The sequence below is a fragment of the Vidua chalybeata genome, chromosome 3 (assembly GCF_026979565.1).
Source record: "Vidua chalybeata isolate OUT-0048 chromosome 3, bVidCha1 merged haplotype, whole genome shotgun sequence".
Lineage (NCBI taxonomy): Eukaryota > Metazoa > Chordata > Aves > Passeriformes > Viduidae > Vidua > Vidua chalybeata.
In genome coordinates, this window is record NC_071532.1 from 108,606,031 (window position 1) to 108,623,914 (window position 17,884).

Sequence of the window (17,884 nt, forward strand, 5' to 3'; positions counted from 1 at the left end):
AGTCTCCCAAGTTTCTAAAACCAGAAATAACAGCCCTTTCTTCCTTCTCTGCTTAGGGAGAAATGTGAACATTCACCACCTTTTCCCCTCCCTCCCAAATACAACATTTTAGGACCTACTATGAAAAGGTCAAAAGGAGGTCTCAGCTTTTGTAACAAATACTATTTATTAAAAATTGCTGACTGCTGCATTAGTGCCAACAACTGCATATAATTTCAGTTCAAGCTTCATAAAATTTTAAGGCTCAGATACCAAGCTAAAAATTCCAAGCAGTTATGAAGAGGTGTGTTTAAACAGTAGTCTACATTATTTGCTTAAAGTAAAGGAATAGATTTGAGTAAAATCTGACAACCATTTCCCCCTGAACCTAACAGAAAGAATATAGACATTTGAAAGATTTCTCCACTTATTTATTTTGTACTGCTCCTTGGCCAGCTTTGGTTCTGCTGACTTTTATACCAGTAACAGCAAAATGAGAACAGCATGTATAGACATGGGGTAAGATGATATATGATGTTAAGGCAAGTGTGAGAGCCTCATCCCATCCCAAATCTCTGATGTAAAAGGTTCCCTCATGACTCGTAAAGTGGTGTTCAGTTTTCAGTACTGCACTACAGAACCAAGGAAGAGAAACCAAAACAAGCAGCAGACAAAAGAGCCGAAAGAGCAACAGATATAACCAGAGGTTTATAAAACATCATCTAGAAAAGGGAGACTGACTGGAAAACCAGGGTTTGTTTGACTTGTTTTTCCTCTGCCTAACAAAAAAAAGAGAAAAAGAAGAAAGACACAACACTGCTTTAAATATCTGGAATTGTGAAATTAATTGTGAAAAATTAATCTGTTCTTACTGCTACTGAGAAAGGAAGAGGGACTTAAATTTGGGAAGGAAATTTTAGATGTTAGTTGTAAGGTTTAACTAAGGACAACAAAGGGCAGAGAAGGATTCCTTATAAGAACAAACATTGACTGGGAAAGATTTAAGAAAAACTGACCCTGAGGAAGGAAGAGCTCAATTGCCTTAAAAACTGCATTTTCAGAATTCTCATCTCACCAGGTCTACTGAGGACAGCCCTCCTCAGTTCTGAGGGTTTTTTTGCTGTACTGACTGGTTTGTTTTCCTTCCCTTTAATGTGGAGTTTCTGGTAATCCCTGAACGACATTAAGCTCTCTTGTCTTTTAATTGATCTTCCTAATCATGCTGGATGGATTAAACAAACATGGAAGAAAAACTGCTGCATGTTCAGAGCAGAGCCACAGTCAAAGTAAACCAACCTGTTCCATGACCTTGGAGAATCAACATCATCACAAAGCTGCCTCGCTTGTGCAGAGAAATCCTCTGCCAGCTTCAGCTACGGCAGCTGAGCACAGTACTCCTGGAACACACATAGGACTACTCTAAATGTTACTGTAACTTCCTTCCTCACCTCAGACGCACACGTGGCCCTCCCAAATTCAGTTCTGCTGGCAGGAGATGGATTGACTTAATTGGAATGGCAGGTTTGTGAGCTTGGCTCGTGCTGGCTCAGCCGCAGTGTCTGGGGCAAGAGTGCTCAGCTCGACATCAGCTTGTGCTCCAGGCCAGGCATTTTCAATCACTCCAGGGACAAAAAGGATCCCCACACTAGAGAATCCTCTGGCCACACTGGGGTCATCTGCCTTTACAAGCTTATGGTGCACTCAACGATAGCATGTTTAAAAAAAAAATAATTAATTTCTCTACTTCAAAATGCTTTTTCAGTTCCAAGCTCTTGGACAGAATTCCCCATTTTTGGCCTGAAACACTGTTATACCTGTCTCGAGTTTGACCAGGCAAAACTCTCTGAAGAGCCCTGCCTGAGTTACCCCCAGGTTAGTGAAAGGTAAGTCAACTCTGCTGGAAACTGAGGCTTGGAGTTAGTATCAAACCAAAACTGCATGTCCAGTGTAGAACAATATGGCCTCAATCTATTATACAACATTAGCTCAGCTCATCGACTGAAACCACTCCACGACCATGAAACAATTTCACATTTCTGCTGTGACACTAAAGATCACAGAATCAGAGAATAGGTTGGGCTGGAAGGGACCTGAAAGATCAAATCATTCCAACCTCCCAGCCATGGGCAGGAACACCTTCCACTAGACAAGGCTGCTCTAAGCCCAAGTCCAAACCCAACGTGGCCTTGAACACCTCACCTCCAGTCAGGTGCTCTACTTAATGTATGAGGGAGAATGAGCATCATGAAGTAAAGGTGCTGATCAGGATCAGAGCAGTCAAAGAGGGACTGAGCTTGTAGCTGGTAAGACATGAAAAAGAAGAAATTAATTCTAATTGACTGGGATTACAGTAAGGTTTTTATGGAAAGATTCTCTTTAAAAAATCCTCAATTTAAGGCATTGCTGGTAAGCAACTACAGCTTCCCAACTGAAAGTAGACCAGATTTTCAGAACTTGCATAGCAATATAAAGCTGCCTTTTCCCAGTTTAATAGGGGAGCCCCAGAGAAACTCCTATATTGCACTTTGTCACGTAGATCATGTACCATAATGACTTACTGATACCTGCAGAACACTATTCTCTCTACTCACAGCCAAATCTAATGACCCAAGAGCATGCTCCCCCTGAAGTATGTTCCAGAAATTATAATGACTTGTCTTCAAACACCATGAGTCAGTGTGACTGTTGAGTCACTGCAGCACTCAGTTCTGGACAGTGAAGGTGTGCAAAGGCCTTTGCAATGAGAGTTTTGTCAATGCTGAATTTATTTCTAAGCATGCTAAGTTACCAGATTCTGAACACTCTGACAGCGAAGACTCGTGATACCTCTCTACTGTGATCCTCTGGTGCCAATTACATTCCCAACAGACCTTATTAAAAGAAGTGTATTCCACAAATGCAAGACATTAGGACAAAATAAAATATGTGACTATAAAAGCAATGCTACTCAGGATTTTCACTATATTTTAGTTTTGTGAGTAATTTCTCTGTTTGTAGTCCTAAAAAATCTCTTCTTTTCTATGGGTACCAGCACACCTGAAAATGCAAAAGAAACTGCAAACTTTAGCATATAAACTAGAGAGAAATTAAAAGACAATTTCCAATAAAATAAAGTGATACATCCTGCAGCAGAGTGTACCATGTATCCTATAAAACTCCACCTAAGCAAGCTGTTTTTAATCTGAATTAATTCAGAGGACTTGGGCTGCAATTAAAAGCAAACATCAACACTTTGATAAATCATCACCTTGATGTACCTTGGATACTGCGAAGAATAGTTAATTTACTAGATTTTGCATATACAGTGTATCTTGAACTTTTCCTCTGTAGGCTTCCAATAGCATTTATAATTTAGTAATCAACTGAAATGATAATGTTAACACCACGATTTTAATTAAAGTATTTGTATTTTGCAAGCCAACTTTATTAACTGTCTTCAAAGGAAAAGTAAAGATGGCAGGAAGTTTCTGTGTTGTGAACTACAAAGGGAAGTAACTAGGTTGTTAAATAGATGCCTTTACCATCTCATTTCATCTTATAACGTTCCCAGTTTAACATGTTAGTAGGAATGCTTTTCTTTATAAATGTATTGTTTGGAAGAGAAGGGATCAAAAGGTATTGCAGAGAACTGAAGCCGTTACTCAACACAACTGCAAGCATCAGAAAACTTCAACTTCTGAAATCACTTGCTCTGCAGTGTAGTCTAGCCTTGGAAAAATACTCTGGATTTCTAAAGCTAATGGAAAGATCAGAAAATTCCACAAATCTAAGGTACCAGAGACACATACTGAGGTTACAGGGATTCACTTGCGTAGAAACTCCCCATCTGTAATGCAAGAAAGTTCACATACTAATCCTCTAACACTCTTAACCCACATTAAGTAACACATTCAAGGAGCCCAAAACCCTCAAAACAAAGCAATGAAAAGTATTACTAAAACACAGCAGTACACTCCAACATCAGAACTACTGATGAGCTGTGCATTACTGATGATGCCTGGACAGGATACCCAGCCAAACAGAAGCTCTCCACAACGGCTCCACTTTGCCTCCTCAAATTCATCAATAACAGCACAAATCTGTTTGTGATACCAGCATCCATTTGAGAAAGATAAATGTCATGTCAACATAGGCTGCCATGACTAAACCACTCAGGCAGTGAGAACAGGACAATTAGAGGAAGATGAGTGTGTGTCCACACCATCAATCCAGCCAGGAATCTCTGAGAGACGAAGACAGACCCAGAAACAGATTGGTTTTTTTGCACAGGATCTGCAGGGTGTCAGCAGCCCCATATGGAAGTATTAGACAGTGACTTCCCCATGTGCAGCTGTGCCAAATATCACTACACTCTCGTGGTTTGTTCCCCCTAAAAATATAAGTGCATTATAAATGGGAAGAAGCAGCCCCCAAAACTGACCAACATCAGTTGCTGCTGCTGGTAAACTCTGTTTTACAGTTTCTACTGTAAAGACAGCAAAGAGTACAAGCAAGTGTCTTGGGGCACTGAAAGCTGAGCTAATATCCCTGCTTTTCATTAAGCTTATCTGATACTTCCCATTAAAATATCTATTTCAACTGATACAGCTTTCAGACTATTTTAATTGGAAAAACATTAAAATAAAGGTAGGTTTTGTCATTGCTGAGAATGGGGTAGGAAAAAAAAAACTGTGCTTTTTTATTGCATATTCACTTGTTCATTAAACTGCTATGCTTTTTATTTATTGTTTAAAAAACGATTCAGCAGGTGAGCTATGCTTAAAAAAACTGTATATCTTCCTTTTAGGAAGGGCCTTTTAGGGTCAAGCCACAGAACTGCACTAAACTGCATTTTGCACACACTTGGGAGAGATTTTCAGGTCAAATTTAACTTTGCACAGAGTCCACCTGCACTCAACAACAGTGAGTTGTGAGAGGGAGCACAGTGCTCACTGCACCTGCAGGCACAGGGCTCTGCTGACCCCAGTGCTCTGCTGGCCCCTCTGGGGTGGTATTTTGGAACACAGCACAATGGGAGAGCAGGATTGTGTGTGGAATTGCACCAAGCCATCAGTCTCATCCAGCAGCACTCTGAGCTCCCAGGGGATGTAGCTACATTAGCCAGAGTCTCATGACTGCAGTGACTGATAACAGACACAGAATGGGTGAGGTTGGAAGGGACCACAGTGGCTCATCTGGTCCCTCCTCCCTGCTCAAGCAAGGTCATCCCAGAGCACAGGGCACAGGATTGTGTCCAGACAGTTCTGGGATATCTCCAGTGAGGGAAACTCCACAGCCTCTCTGGACAATCTGTTCAGTGCTTGGTCACTGCACAGGAAAGAAGTTCTTCCTCCTGTCCAGGTGGAACTCACTGGGATCAGTTCCTGCCCGTTCCTCTGGTGCCATTGCTGGGTCCCTGGAGCAGAGCCTGGGCCCTGCTCTGACCCTCCCTGCTCACAGGGACACCCAGGCCTGAGGGCCCCTCTCAGCTCTGTCTCCTCTGGAGGCTGAACAGCCCCAGCTCCCTCAGCCTTTCCTGGGCAGGGAGATGTTCCAGTCCCTCCATCACCTTTGCCAGCCAGCACTGGAGCTCCATGTCTCTCTTGTCCTGAGGAGCCCAGAACTGGACACAGCACCCTAGATGTGACTCAGCAGGGCAGAGCAGAGGGGCAGGATCACCTTCCTTAGTCTGATGGGACTCAGCTAACAGGATTTTGTTAAGTGTCTTTTACAGAATCCTATGCAATGTTGGCAGAAAATAAAACCTTTTTTTTTTTTTGGCAAGAATTCTGATTTGTATTTTGCTTCCTGGGTGACTGTCTTGTGACTGCAAAGACCATTTAGAACAAACATACACGAGTTTGGTAAATGATAAATGTGACCTTACTTTGCTTCAGTATCCTTAATATGCATTCCACCACCAACTACTCATTCAAATATTGGGAAGGACAGAAATCAACAACACAAGAAAGCCCACACAGAAGTAACCAATTTAGACTCCAGAAACAGTGCACAGGATAAAGGCACAGGGCCACACACCAAACAATTAGGAGAAAACAAAATATTCAAGAGCTACTCATTAAACAAGTACCATCCACGCTGTGCAGTAAATGAGTCTGTGGAAAAACTAGGCTGCAATCATGAAATTAAAGACTGTCTCAAAAAGCATATGCATAGGCAAATTAAGGCTGTTCGTGCATTCCCTAACTTGGACTGTTTGACTTTGCAACTTTAATAATGCCCTTCTAATGTCGTTTTGGACCTAAGATATTTAAATTTCAAAAGGATTTGTACACAAATTAGGTGCAGCCCTCTGACTTCTGGCATGCTGCCTGCCAGGCCCTGCTGCCATGAAGGGCCAGGCTGCTGCTGAGCTGCCGCACGGGTTTGGGAAAGCAGAGCAAGTGAGTCTGTCAGGCAGCGCTGGGCAGGGCAATGGTGCTCTCTGCTGGGTGAGCAGCAGCACGACAGGGGCTCTGGAGTTCATACTTAACCCCTACTGCCAGGCTACCCGCAGGTGAACTGCTCCTGGTGCTGGGCTAACAACTGCGGGATCTGCACCTGGACAACGCTCTTGACTGACAGACTTCACAGAACACACACTCACGTTGTATTTCATATGCATGAATCAAGTGAAAATTCAGCCTTTCTGGCCTCTATAGTTATTTGTGGGGTAGCAGCTGTTTGGGGAGGTTTACTTCTAGCAACAGTAGCTATGTTAAATACAGAAAAACTTTTTTTTCAAAGTTTCCTTTTACCATGGGAAGAAAATAATCTGATGCCTGCATAATTTAGAGACACTTTTAGGCTAAAATGTATTTTAGAAAACATTTAATGACTTACTGCAAGTCAGAACAAACATGTTCTGTGGGAAGAAACTGTTTCAGACCAGCTTACTTGTTATCATGAACATTGTCTGTTTTTGTTTTTTTTTATATGGAGTGTTTGGGTGAAAATCTAGAGAGGACTGGGCACGGGAAATCAGTGTCAAAGGGTCTGATAAAGAAAGTGAAATGGGATCACAAACATCCATTGTTCTCTTTTTTGGATGAATCTCTGGAACTGGAAAAAGATGCCAGCCTGGCAAGAATTCAGGACTATCTAACCTTCACGTACGTAGAAGTCAGAAACAAATGTTAAGTTGGAAAAAGAACTTGACAGGAACTTTGCAACAGAGATGGTTTTTCTTAAGCATCTTTCTCTGAGGTTTCTCCTCATGCTTGCCACAGTCAAGTGCAAACTGAGAAAGATGGGATCCACTCACAGCAGAGATTAAGAAAACATAAAAAAAATCCACATGTAATTAAGAGACAGCAGAACCTGACCTTCTCTCCAGTAGAGAATGGAGTGGATGAGCTGTGTTACAGCTAATAGTGCAGAGAGAAACTTTGTGTGGGAATACTCTGTGTGGGGATATTGTAAGGAGGAAGATGAAAGAAGGTGATTTAAGCACCTCAAGAACATCTATAAGCTCCCTAGGAAAATTCCTCAATAACCAACCTTTTCAAATGAATCCCTTCAAAATTCCTGACTGAACTCCTACAAAGGAAAAAAAAACCAAAAAACCACAAGGAAACTCAAAAAAAAAAGGAGGTACAAAAGGCAGAAAAAGTGACACTGACCTCAAGTCTCTTTTCAAGTGACTCTATCCTGTCTTTTTTACTGGCCAAGTTAGCCCTTGTGTAGCGGCTCTGTCCAGGCAGGTACAACACTTGGCTGTAACATTCTTCCCACACCTGGTTATAGGCTTCACTTGATAGCTCTCCATGCCCCATTCCTTGCTTTACCACCTCCATCTCTTGTGCCAGTAGATCCTGTGCCTGTTGGAAAGGATGAGAGAAATTGCAGTTACAATACACAGGATACAAAGAAATTTCTCTTCTTTTCAAACCTTCAGTGTGCAATTCATGGGGGCAGCTTTTCTTTTCACAGTCAAAGCTCACCATCAGGTTAAGCTAACTATGAAATCGAACACAGATGCTGTGGATTACAAATGAAACCCAGGCTAGAAGGCTCCTCACAGCACAACTATCCCTCATTTTATATAATTTGGCCAAACTTGACATCACTCTGGCGTGGCTAATGAAAGCTGTGGCACAGTGAGATACTTCATCTTGCTGCAAAAGAGCAGAGATAAAAGCAGGGACCTTGAGGGGCGGGAGAACTGTACAGACAGAAGCAGCTGTCCTACGAAACAAAAATCACTTTTCATTTCCTTTTGCTTGCCCTTCTCCACACAACCCGGAAAGTCAAGTCTAAACATTCCCGGGTGAGCTGCGTAAGCTCTGCTGCAGGAAATACAACCCTGGCTGTAACTAACACATTCTGTGGCTGAAGAACTGGTGAGATACAAGCACTCTGCTTCTTCCAGTTTAGTTTACAAAGTTTACAATTAACTGAAAAGGTTCTTGTTGGTCTTACTACTCTTAATATTTCTGACAAAGAGCCTGGCCTGCAAAACTACACAGGCACCCAGGTCCTTCTGTCTTTATTAATAACTAAAAGACTAAAGTATCTTTGCCAATCTAGACTTCATTGGTTATAAGGGCATGTCCATGTCCTCTCTCTCAACAGCATTTACAGGTGCAGCCCATATTTTCCTATCAGCAATAGGTATCTTACTGCAAACAGATGTTATGTTTTGTAACTGCACACTGACCAGGTAGAAATTCAGGTATCATCAGATTAGATGATTCCACAGATACTGGGGAAAAGAAAATTAATTACTTGTTCTTGATGGTCAAGACAGATAAAATAGGAGTAACACAACCACAGCTGACAAAGCTAAATGCTATAAATTTAAATTAGCCAAGGTTAGTACAATGGGAGGAACTACTTGAGGGTATTTGCTTGTGGCACCAGAAGTGTTTCCCAGCTCCAGGAGCTCAGCACACCCTTCCCAGCACCACCTCTAAGCCTTCCCAAAAGGGAACTGCACATCAGGAAAAGAAAGGAGTATTTTATGAAAGAGTTTTAGGATGAAGATGTTCTAAAAACAAATTAAGTAAAGCAAAATAAACAAGCCCCAGATGAGATCACAGAGATAGGAAAATTTTCTGGTTTGAACTGGATTTTAGACAAGGGGGAATATTGTGCTGAATGTCAGAGCGCAAGCAGGAGCAGAGATGCAAAAACCTTCTGCCCATCAGTCAGGAGACAAAACTTCCAGGGACTTTGAAGAAAAGTTTCCAGACAAAAACTACTGAACTGTGTAATAGTCTCTAAGGGAAGTGATAGCAAACCTGATTCTCACTGCACTTCAAAACAACCAGAGAAAGCACTCAGAGAACATTCCTAAGGGAACAATCTGACACTGGCAAGGCAGTGAAATTCATGATCTAACTGTATTTTCCATCTTTAACATCTCCTGGTAAGAGATCTTGAAGTATAATTTTTCATTTCACAGCAAATTGGAAGTACATACTGTTCAGCGTTTCTCCTTTTAGGCTCTACATTCATTGGTCAGATATGGTCAAGGACATGGATTTAAAATCTGCTTGTGTATCTTTAGAGTCACCTTAAAGGAACAGGGGATTTAGGTGCAAAGATACAACAGGTATTGTCAGAGGACACGTCTAAAGAGACAGACAACTTGGTGGCACGTGATTTTGCTCTTTCACTCATTTTTATTTCTGTAGGCATTTGGTCAAAGGTTACTGGCACAGCTTCACAGGTGAAGCTCTTTGAAAGAGCTAAACCACAGAATTGCCTATCTGTCACTTGGCAGCAAAAGGCAACATCTGAAGCTGCTTAAATAAATGAACACCCTAAACTGGAACCCTGGTCCAGAGCTGCTGTTTAACTTGGGATTACAATGCAAAACAGGACACAATGCCCAGGCCGCCCACTCACTGCAGCCAGCCACAGCCCAATCTGCCTGTTCAGCACTTCTGGACCAGGTACGGCTGTAAGATCAGCTGCCACAGCCCAGCAGGCTCTGCACCAGCACAGCTTGCCTGGATTGAGCTTGACAAACATAATTAAACAACTTGATTTGCTACTCCAAGATACAAGCTGACTACGACTGTTCTATGCAGTCCGCACTGTTTTGAAGAAAATGCTTTGTAATTGTAGATTAATGAAATTCAGAGGAAGCAGAAGGTGGGTATCACACCTGGTTAATGCCTCAATGATTTAACAGCAATTTACAGAAACAGCAAAGTACAATTTGGTAACTGTTGGGGTATTATTGCTCTTACTCTTATTCAAAACGATAAGCAACCACAACACATTCAAATTTGTATTTCAGTGACAATGTCTATGGGCAAATACAGCATCCTCATCATTCTGCTAAAAGCCCAGATTAACATCAGCTCAGAGAAAGCAGAACGTGCACTTAAATCATCCTTACTTATTAACTTATCCTTACTTAATGCTTGACAGTGCTGGGTTAATGATCAAACCTGATTACCTTAGAGGTCTTTTCCAACCCCAACAACTCTATGATTACAGCCCTTCATACAATCCTCTGGAGACCTCCCAACTGAATTTTGTGCAGGCTTTTTTTCCCCAGTATTACTATGACCTAAGGAGACTATGTCCTAAGGAGACTTTAGGTCTTCTTAGGTCACACAATTCTCACCTTCTTGAGATCCTCTTTGGAGAACTTCTCATAAGGATTTTGTTCCAAGTAAGCCATGTGTTCTGCATTGTTGCTTCCAAATCCTGGGCCTTTGCCTTTCTTACCAGTAAACTGTTCTCCAAATGGATGATGTAAAAGATCAAAATGAAGCATGGTAATCATCTCTTTCTTTATGAGTTCTTCACTTTTCTGCAAGTCTGTTAGAGGTGGTTCCACATTTAAGGGCCTCAGTATTGTTTCATTAACCTGCACAGGAATAAAAAAAGTTTGTAAATATAATATACACCAAATATAATATTAAATTCATGTATCTCCACTCAAGTATGAATTTTATGTATCAACTAAACCCCACAGAGCAGGTGCCAAAATCCCTCGTGGCGGAACAAATGCAGCAATCTCAACATCTGTGCAGACAAAATACCGCATGACAACTCTGCTGGGGAAGTTTCCTGAAAATCAGCACAGTCAAAGATTTCACTCTCTCATGATTTCCTTAGACTGTATTTCCTCCTATAATGGTTAAAGCCCTTATTTTTAATTTTTGTTCTTTAACAGTGAATTTTGTTTCCACTTACTTCTGAGGGCCGTGGTAGATTCTTCTGCACAGCTTTGTGCATTCTCTTCAGTTCCTTGGCACGCTCTGCTTCCCGGAGAGCCTAAACAAACAAGCCAAGTGTTACTGCAGCCACTGTAACTCAATCAGATGCTGCTTAGGAATGTATGTGATACAAAAACTAATTGAGCACTGCAGCAAAGATTCCTTCCAGCATACAGACTTCATGTTACTAAGCCAGAGCTAAATAATGTGACAACAACATAATTCACTGCCTCTGAAGTGAATGGGAAGAGTACAGCAGATTAACTCCAAGAGAAAAGAGACCATCAAAAGTCATTTTCAGGCATCAAATTCTCCTTCAATCTCAACTCCAGCAAGATTTTGTTCTTTACCCATTTCTCTACGTGTGACAGCTGCTCTAATTCTTTAGACATTAAATTCACCAGGAAAAGAAAGACTCTTAAATTAGCAGCCATGACTCTGTCATCTTCAATGACTTAAAGTAGATATTTCACTAAAACATTACTTATGAAAGTGGAAAAACATGAGAGTTCTCTTTACAATACACTTTCAAGCAATAAATAACATGAAAAGCCAGTGTTGTCAGGAACTATAGGAACAATGACCAACATTTTCCATGTTCTAATCCCAGCATGTCACATCTTCACTTGAAAGCAGGATGCTCTTCTCTTATATGATGGTACAACTCAGATGCTTTCCTCTATTCTAAACACATACATTACTTGTATTTATTCAGAGTTTTTATTATGGTATGTATGCACAAGACATACAAATACATGCATAAAACATGTTCCTCCCCAAACAGGACACACTATTAAATCAGGAATCAAATTCTGGGAAATGGGTATCCCATTTAAAGATCAAAGCCAAAGCATAGGATTTTTAAAAATATTTTGTTCACTTGTCAAGGCACAGCCATTGTTAAAAAATTCTCTGGATTCAAAAATCCCATTTATTGTTATAAAAAATTTATATTTATATTTATATATTTTATATATTTAATATAAATTATATTTATTTTTATATTATATAAAGTATATAATAGAAAGAGATTTGCAACACAAAATTTAGGCTTAGCAATAAATAGAAAAGGAACTGTTTTTAGAAAGATTTCAAGTGCCTCTGGTTACTGGCCAGTACAGCCATTTAACTGGCAGAATTTAGGCTTGTACTTTAATCAGCCTTCTTTGATTCTAAACCAAAACAGAACAGGGACCCATTCACAACTTGGCTGCCTGGGTAATCCTCTGGTAGTGGCCAAGGGTGCCAATTCCCTGCATGCCAGATTTTTATCTGTGTGCTATCAGCCTGCCTGAGTTTGCATACACCTGTCTAACCTTTCACAAACAGCAACTTTTAACCTTGAGAGAGTAACCTGAAACTGAAAAAAAAGCACAATTCTTATGTGCTTAAAATTAAGCAAGTGCCACTATAGAAGAAAGCTTTTAATTAATTTTTTATCTTCTGGGGGACAAACACAGCAGGTAGGACACAGGCACTCTTAGGGACTTCATGGTAGAAAATGATGTGATGCATAACATTAAGAAATTAAGAAAATTATTTAGAGAGAAAACTGATTTGGCCTCTGTGTGTGTATATTCTGACAGCAGTAAAGAAAACAGGTAAATTTTACTTTGCTATCCTGTAGAAGAAGCTGTACCTCTTCCATTGAACAGGTGTGAAATGATGGGAACCATAAAAGGAACATATTTTAATTTACACAAAAAGCACCATCCACATCTCACACACTGACCTGCTTGCGGGCTTCTATATCAGCAGCATCTTCTACAAAGGTTTCATCTACTTCATGTTCTTCAAGTTCCTTTTCTGCATTTTCAGGTAGAACAATCTCAAAGTCATTCTTTGGAGCAGGGAGGGCCATGAGCCCCAGGCGCAGGTGCTCCCGAGACTCCCTCTCCTGTGGGAAGAGCAGGGAGATGTGATGCTTCTGGATTCATACCCTGAATGCAGTGCAATACCCTGAGTGCAACATCAGACTCCATTCATCTGCATTAACAGACAGGAACAACACACTAATTATTCCCTGGCCACCTCAGTCTGCTGCAAAGCCAGAAAGCACCAGACCTAGAAGCCAGGGGAGTCCACCAGGGATTTGAAGCCTCAGTTTCCCTTCTAGCAGTAAAAAGTCCTTTTACTATAAAAAGGCTAAGAGAGAACCAAAGTATAAGTACATCAAATAAACCTTCTCCTTTAAGCTAAGAGGAGCTCTGGAATTGTGAACTTGAAGAGTTATTTCTGTGAGAACATGCCAAACACTTGGAGTGGATAGCTCAGCTAGGCCAAAAAGAAAACTGCTGATAGCTCAGGTGGGAGATATTCAAAGTCACAGTCGAGGCTGCAGAATCAGCCACATAAAAGGAGTTCCCAAGGTGCTACCTATTAGGTATATGCCCTTTTATACCATGTCTAATTGGCAGGGCCCATCTGGCTGAATCTCCAAGAATGGAAACATCTGTTGCCAAAGGTAATGAAAGAGTCTGGACGGGACTCAGATTTCTGAACATCTCAAACCCCAGTGCTCCTAATGGCAAAAATTAAACTCCTTTAGCTCAGTGTTGTCAACACAACAGACTGATGAAAAGGTCCTGTAGGTAAATCAGGAAGTCAAGATAATGAGGAATTTGAGGATTGTGGAGGATTGCAAGGAAAATGAATCTTTGCTCAAGATGCATTTCCTGTTCAGCTTCAAAGACAGAAATAGGGTAGAAACTTAACTATGTCTTCCCCAACAAACAGTTTTAGAGTGTGTTTACTGAGCATACTGAAAGCCATTCTAAGCAGCAAGACTTCTGCTCTTTTAAATAAAGACTGCATTTTATTATCGGATGAGGACAGACCCATAGACAGGTGGAAGAAGTAACAGTTATTTATTATAAGTAACAGTTATTTATTATAAAATAAAATTATTTTCAGCAGATGAGAACTAAAAACCTGAAAATTAATAAAACACTGATTTCCACGTCTTAAATACTACTTACCATTTGTTTTGCATAGGATGGGTCACTGTAATCTGCCATTCCCTCTTCTGGGTTGATGTTCAGTTTATCCCTCAGGGGAGTTCTCCCAGGAGTTGTGCCAAGTGCAGGTTTGGGAGTCAGTCCTCCTCGAGGAGTTAAGCTCTCTGACCCCTGAGAGGGTGTTCTAGTGAAGTGCAATTAGTCATTAGTTTTTTACTAAAGAGCTCTACCTACAGAAGTCTGAATGTTGGGAAAAGTTACATAAACACAGTCTATACATTCAATCTAGAGTTTTTTCTTGGGAGGCAGTGAAACTCAAAAGTGCAACGACAAGAATACTAAAAATAAATTGTTTAAGCCTGTCAAGGTAACCAAGGTCCTGTCAAGCCGAAATCTAGGCACATCATCATTTTAAGAGAAGCTTCAGAAACTCCACCAACACAAACTCCCACTGCTGCTTTTTAGAGAAAAGTTTATCCAGTCACCAGGCATTATTCTGGGATACAGTAATCGGGATTGAATTGCAAGCTCTGATTTCTCCACCACCTAGGCAAGTCATTTGCTCCAAAATCATCTGTCCCAACAGCTGTCCCACCTTGCAATTGAATGGATAATCCTAAAATGCCTCTTTGCTTTCACTGACTATTGAAGAAGTAATTACATTATAATAATTACAGCATCTATGGTTAGGCAACATGGATTAAGACTTAGATTTTCTTGGCCCCAGTTGCTTCTCCTCTAGACTGGGAAGGAATACTGTTCTCTATCCCAGTGACCTACTATATGAACGAGGGGCTACTTCATGGATTGATTTTTCCCTCTGCTCTAGGATTGGATTTTCCCACTGACAGAGCCTCTCTACAAACAAGCCAAGTTGACCCACAGGTATCATATTTACATGTGCAAATCTTAACTTCAGAAGCTAAAAAAACACCACAAAAAATCCCAAACAACAAAATTAGAGTATCTCTACTTTTTAAAATATAAAATAATGCAAATCAACACTCAGATCACTCCAGGTCAAATTCTACATTCATTTTGCACCACACTGACACCAACAGATCTTCAAAAAAAGCACTCACTGCTGGAGCTGCTCTTTTAATTAAAAGATCAGGGACTTTGCACACAGCTCCTAAACAAAATAAAGCTGCTTTTGAAAAGCTGCCATAAAGGTCCTTTTTATTTCATTCTCTGCTTTTCCTACTAACATGATACAAGTAAAATTAGAACCTAAGTGGAAAAACCTGACACACAAAATGTACCAATTGTAACATGTTTTAGCTGTATGGTATTTGACATTTGTGGGATATATATTTGATCACTGTAAGAGTTAAACCAGCAATTCTGTACTATTTAGATTGGCAATACAAGAAATATTTTATTTTGGATATATATGGCTTATAAAATATTTACTCCAGCTTTTCAAAAATTCAGTGTGGGTTTGGCTAAGGGACCTCCCACATCTTTGACTCCAAGGTAATACTTTGGAAAGGCCAGGATCCACATACAGAATGACACTCCAGCTTACTATTTATACTCCTGCATTACCCCAGAAGAATTTACACTGCTCCAGACCACAGAAGGCCACATTTTGGATCAAAACTCCAGTGAGCTGTATGAAGAGGGCTGAGCTTTCTAAAGATGCAGAGAAGGAGAAACTTGTACATCAAGGGCTTTAAATAAAAGTAAGTTTCTTCCGAAGCTCTAATCATGATAGTATTTTACATATCAAAATCTGCTCTGTTCACCCACCTCCAAACAGACCCATGCCCACCCAGGCACCCATCACAAAAGGAGTCTGTTTACCTGAAAGGTGTGGAAAGCACAGTATTTGGAGTCTGAACAACCTGTTTCTGTGGTGTTACCCCTGAAAAGTCACTTTCATGCAAGGGAGTATTAAGACCTCCTTTCAGGGGAGTATCCACATTTGTGAGAGCCATCAGATTCTGGGCCTCCTGTGTAACAGACAACACAAGCAGTGCTTCATCAAGACATTCACAGTCACGTTTAACAGATTCAGTAGCAGGAAGAACAGCTGAAGAGTTATTTGAATATCAGTTTGTGGAAAATGTTTAAAATTTCTTAGCTTTAACACCCATACACTGGTATTTATAAACCCTACTGTTCCACTGAGAGGCATTTAAACTTCATTTCCAGTAAAATATGTTATAAACTGGAGCTGCAAAAATTAGTGTGTTACTTATTGTTTCAGCTTCCTTCTGTTTGCCAGACTCCATAAATCTCCAGGATTTGTTAGTGACTGAACACTCAAGTAATCCTAATAATCCTGATTTTAAAAGGGAAGAGCACACTTGAACTCTGAAACCTGAATTCAATCAACTTTATCCAAACTGCACTTCAAAGACAATGTTCCAAAAGAGATGGCCACTATTCAGATTTTTGGTCCGTGACTCAACTGAGGTTTTTATGAATAGCCCCCTTCTTTATTTCATTTTTCCTTATTACAGTGAAGAATTAAGTCTTTCCGAAAATGAGCTAATTATACGAATGCAAATAGCAAATATATTCCCAGAAGACCACTAATCCACCTATGTATATGCATAATACTGTGACATTTGTGATAAACTCAATTTGAAGGTGAGACTGACCATTCCTACAAATATTGTACAGACTTAGGTTATGATCTGCAGAGCCAGGAACTTTCTCTTTTCTCCTATCATGGAACTGCTGACATACAGCTCATTGTCAACTCAGATGGTTTTTGGGTTTTTTGTTCTGGAGTGCAATTTCTGGGGTCTTGTTTTGTCCTACACACTAGCTGCACTGATTTCATTTATCCATTTCCACACACTCAACAAAATGTTACTCAACATAACCAGTTTTTGAAAAATCCAGGCAATCAGAGGTTGCAAAGGCAGGTTTTGGCTAACCTAAATTTTAAGCCAATAAAGTGCTATGAAAATGTTTTTGCATTGTTGCAGTTAATTACTACTTGTTATGTGAAATAAAAGTTGGACAACGTAAAATACACTGTTTTATGGAAATGAGCTCATACATCTTCAGCACTGAGAAACACACAAGAGAAGGGAAAATTATGCGAGACTCCAGGAGAATGGTTAAAAGCTTCACACAGTATACGACTAAAAGAAAAAAGTATCAGAACGTTTTGAAACACAGTGACAATTGATCAAATGCAAGCAGATCTGCTTCTATGCCCTTCAGTGTGTCCTGAAGATTGGGATTGCTTCAAATCCCCACATTGCACATAATCTAAGGAGTGTTTCTACACCTTCTATTCAGTTGACTCCTGCTCCAAAACTTAAAATTCATCCTGTACATTTATACTCTACCTGCAGGATCCTGTCCTGGGCTGCTGGAGTTTTAGGAGTCCTCAGAGCTATGCTGTTGTTGGTTACATTATATTCAGAGAGAAGAGTGCTGGAAGCCGAGTTTGTGATTCCAGATTCCTCAGCAGTCTGCCGTGCAATCTCACTTGCTTGGCCAACTTTTACAACTTCTTCAAGTTCTGTATCAGATATCTTTGCAAGAGAAAATCCCAAGCCACAGTAAGATACAATGCAGTTATGAGATCCACTAAATAAAACAAAAAGCACTGTTTGGTATTGGTGTTATAAGTTGTTTATAATCAGTAAACACCTCACCTGAGGAGCTGGAAGCACCAGTTTACTCCTTTTCTTGGTAAATTCTGACACTCCACTGGTCTGCAGAATAGCTGAGGGCAAGTCTGACTCTTTCTTCCGTTTCATGTGCTGCTTGTCCTTTTTGCGCTCTCTTCCCTCCCTCTCACTGTTATTATGGAAAACAGGA

General features: G+C 40.4%; 1 protein-coding gene across 1 annotated transcript in view; it reads right to left on the reverse strand.

The window, feature by feature from the left end:
• The window catches only part of CDC5L (cell division cycle 5 like), a 30,568-nt gene that overhangs the window by 4,801 nt on the left and 7,883 nt on the right, over positions 1–17,884 (reverse strand). Inside the window, exons 7-14 of the mRNA XM_053937232.1 lie at positions 17,719–17,863; positions 17,407–17,595; positions 15,902–16,050; positions 14,117–14,279; positions 12,871–13,035; positions 11,116–11,196; positions 10,541–10,786; positions 7,581–7,778 (exon numbers count right to left, since the gene is read on the reverse strand). Of these exons, the coding sequence (XP_053793207.1) occupies positions 7,581–7,778; positions 10,541–10,786; positions 11,116–11,196; positions 12,871–13,035; positions 14,117–14,279; positions 15,902–16,050; positions 17,407–17,595; positions 17,719–17,863 (1,336 nt within the window). The remainder of the gene's footprint in view (positions 1–7,580; positions 7,779–10,540; positions 10,787–11,115; positions 11,197–12,870; positions 13,036–14,116; positions 14,280–15,901; positions 16,051–17,406; positions 17,596–17,718; positions 17,864–17,884) is intronic.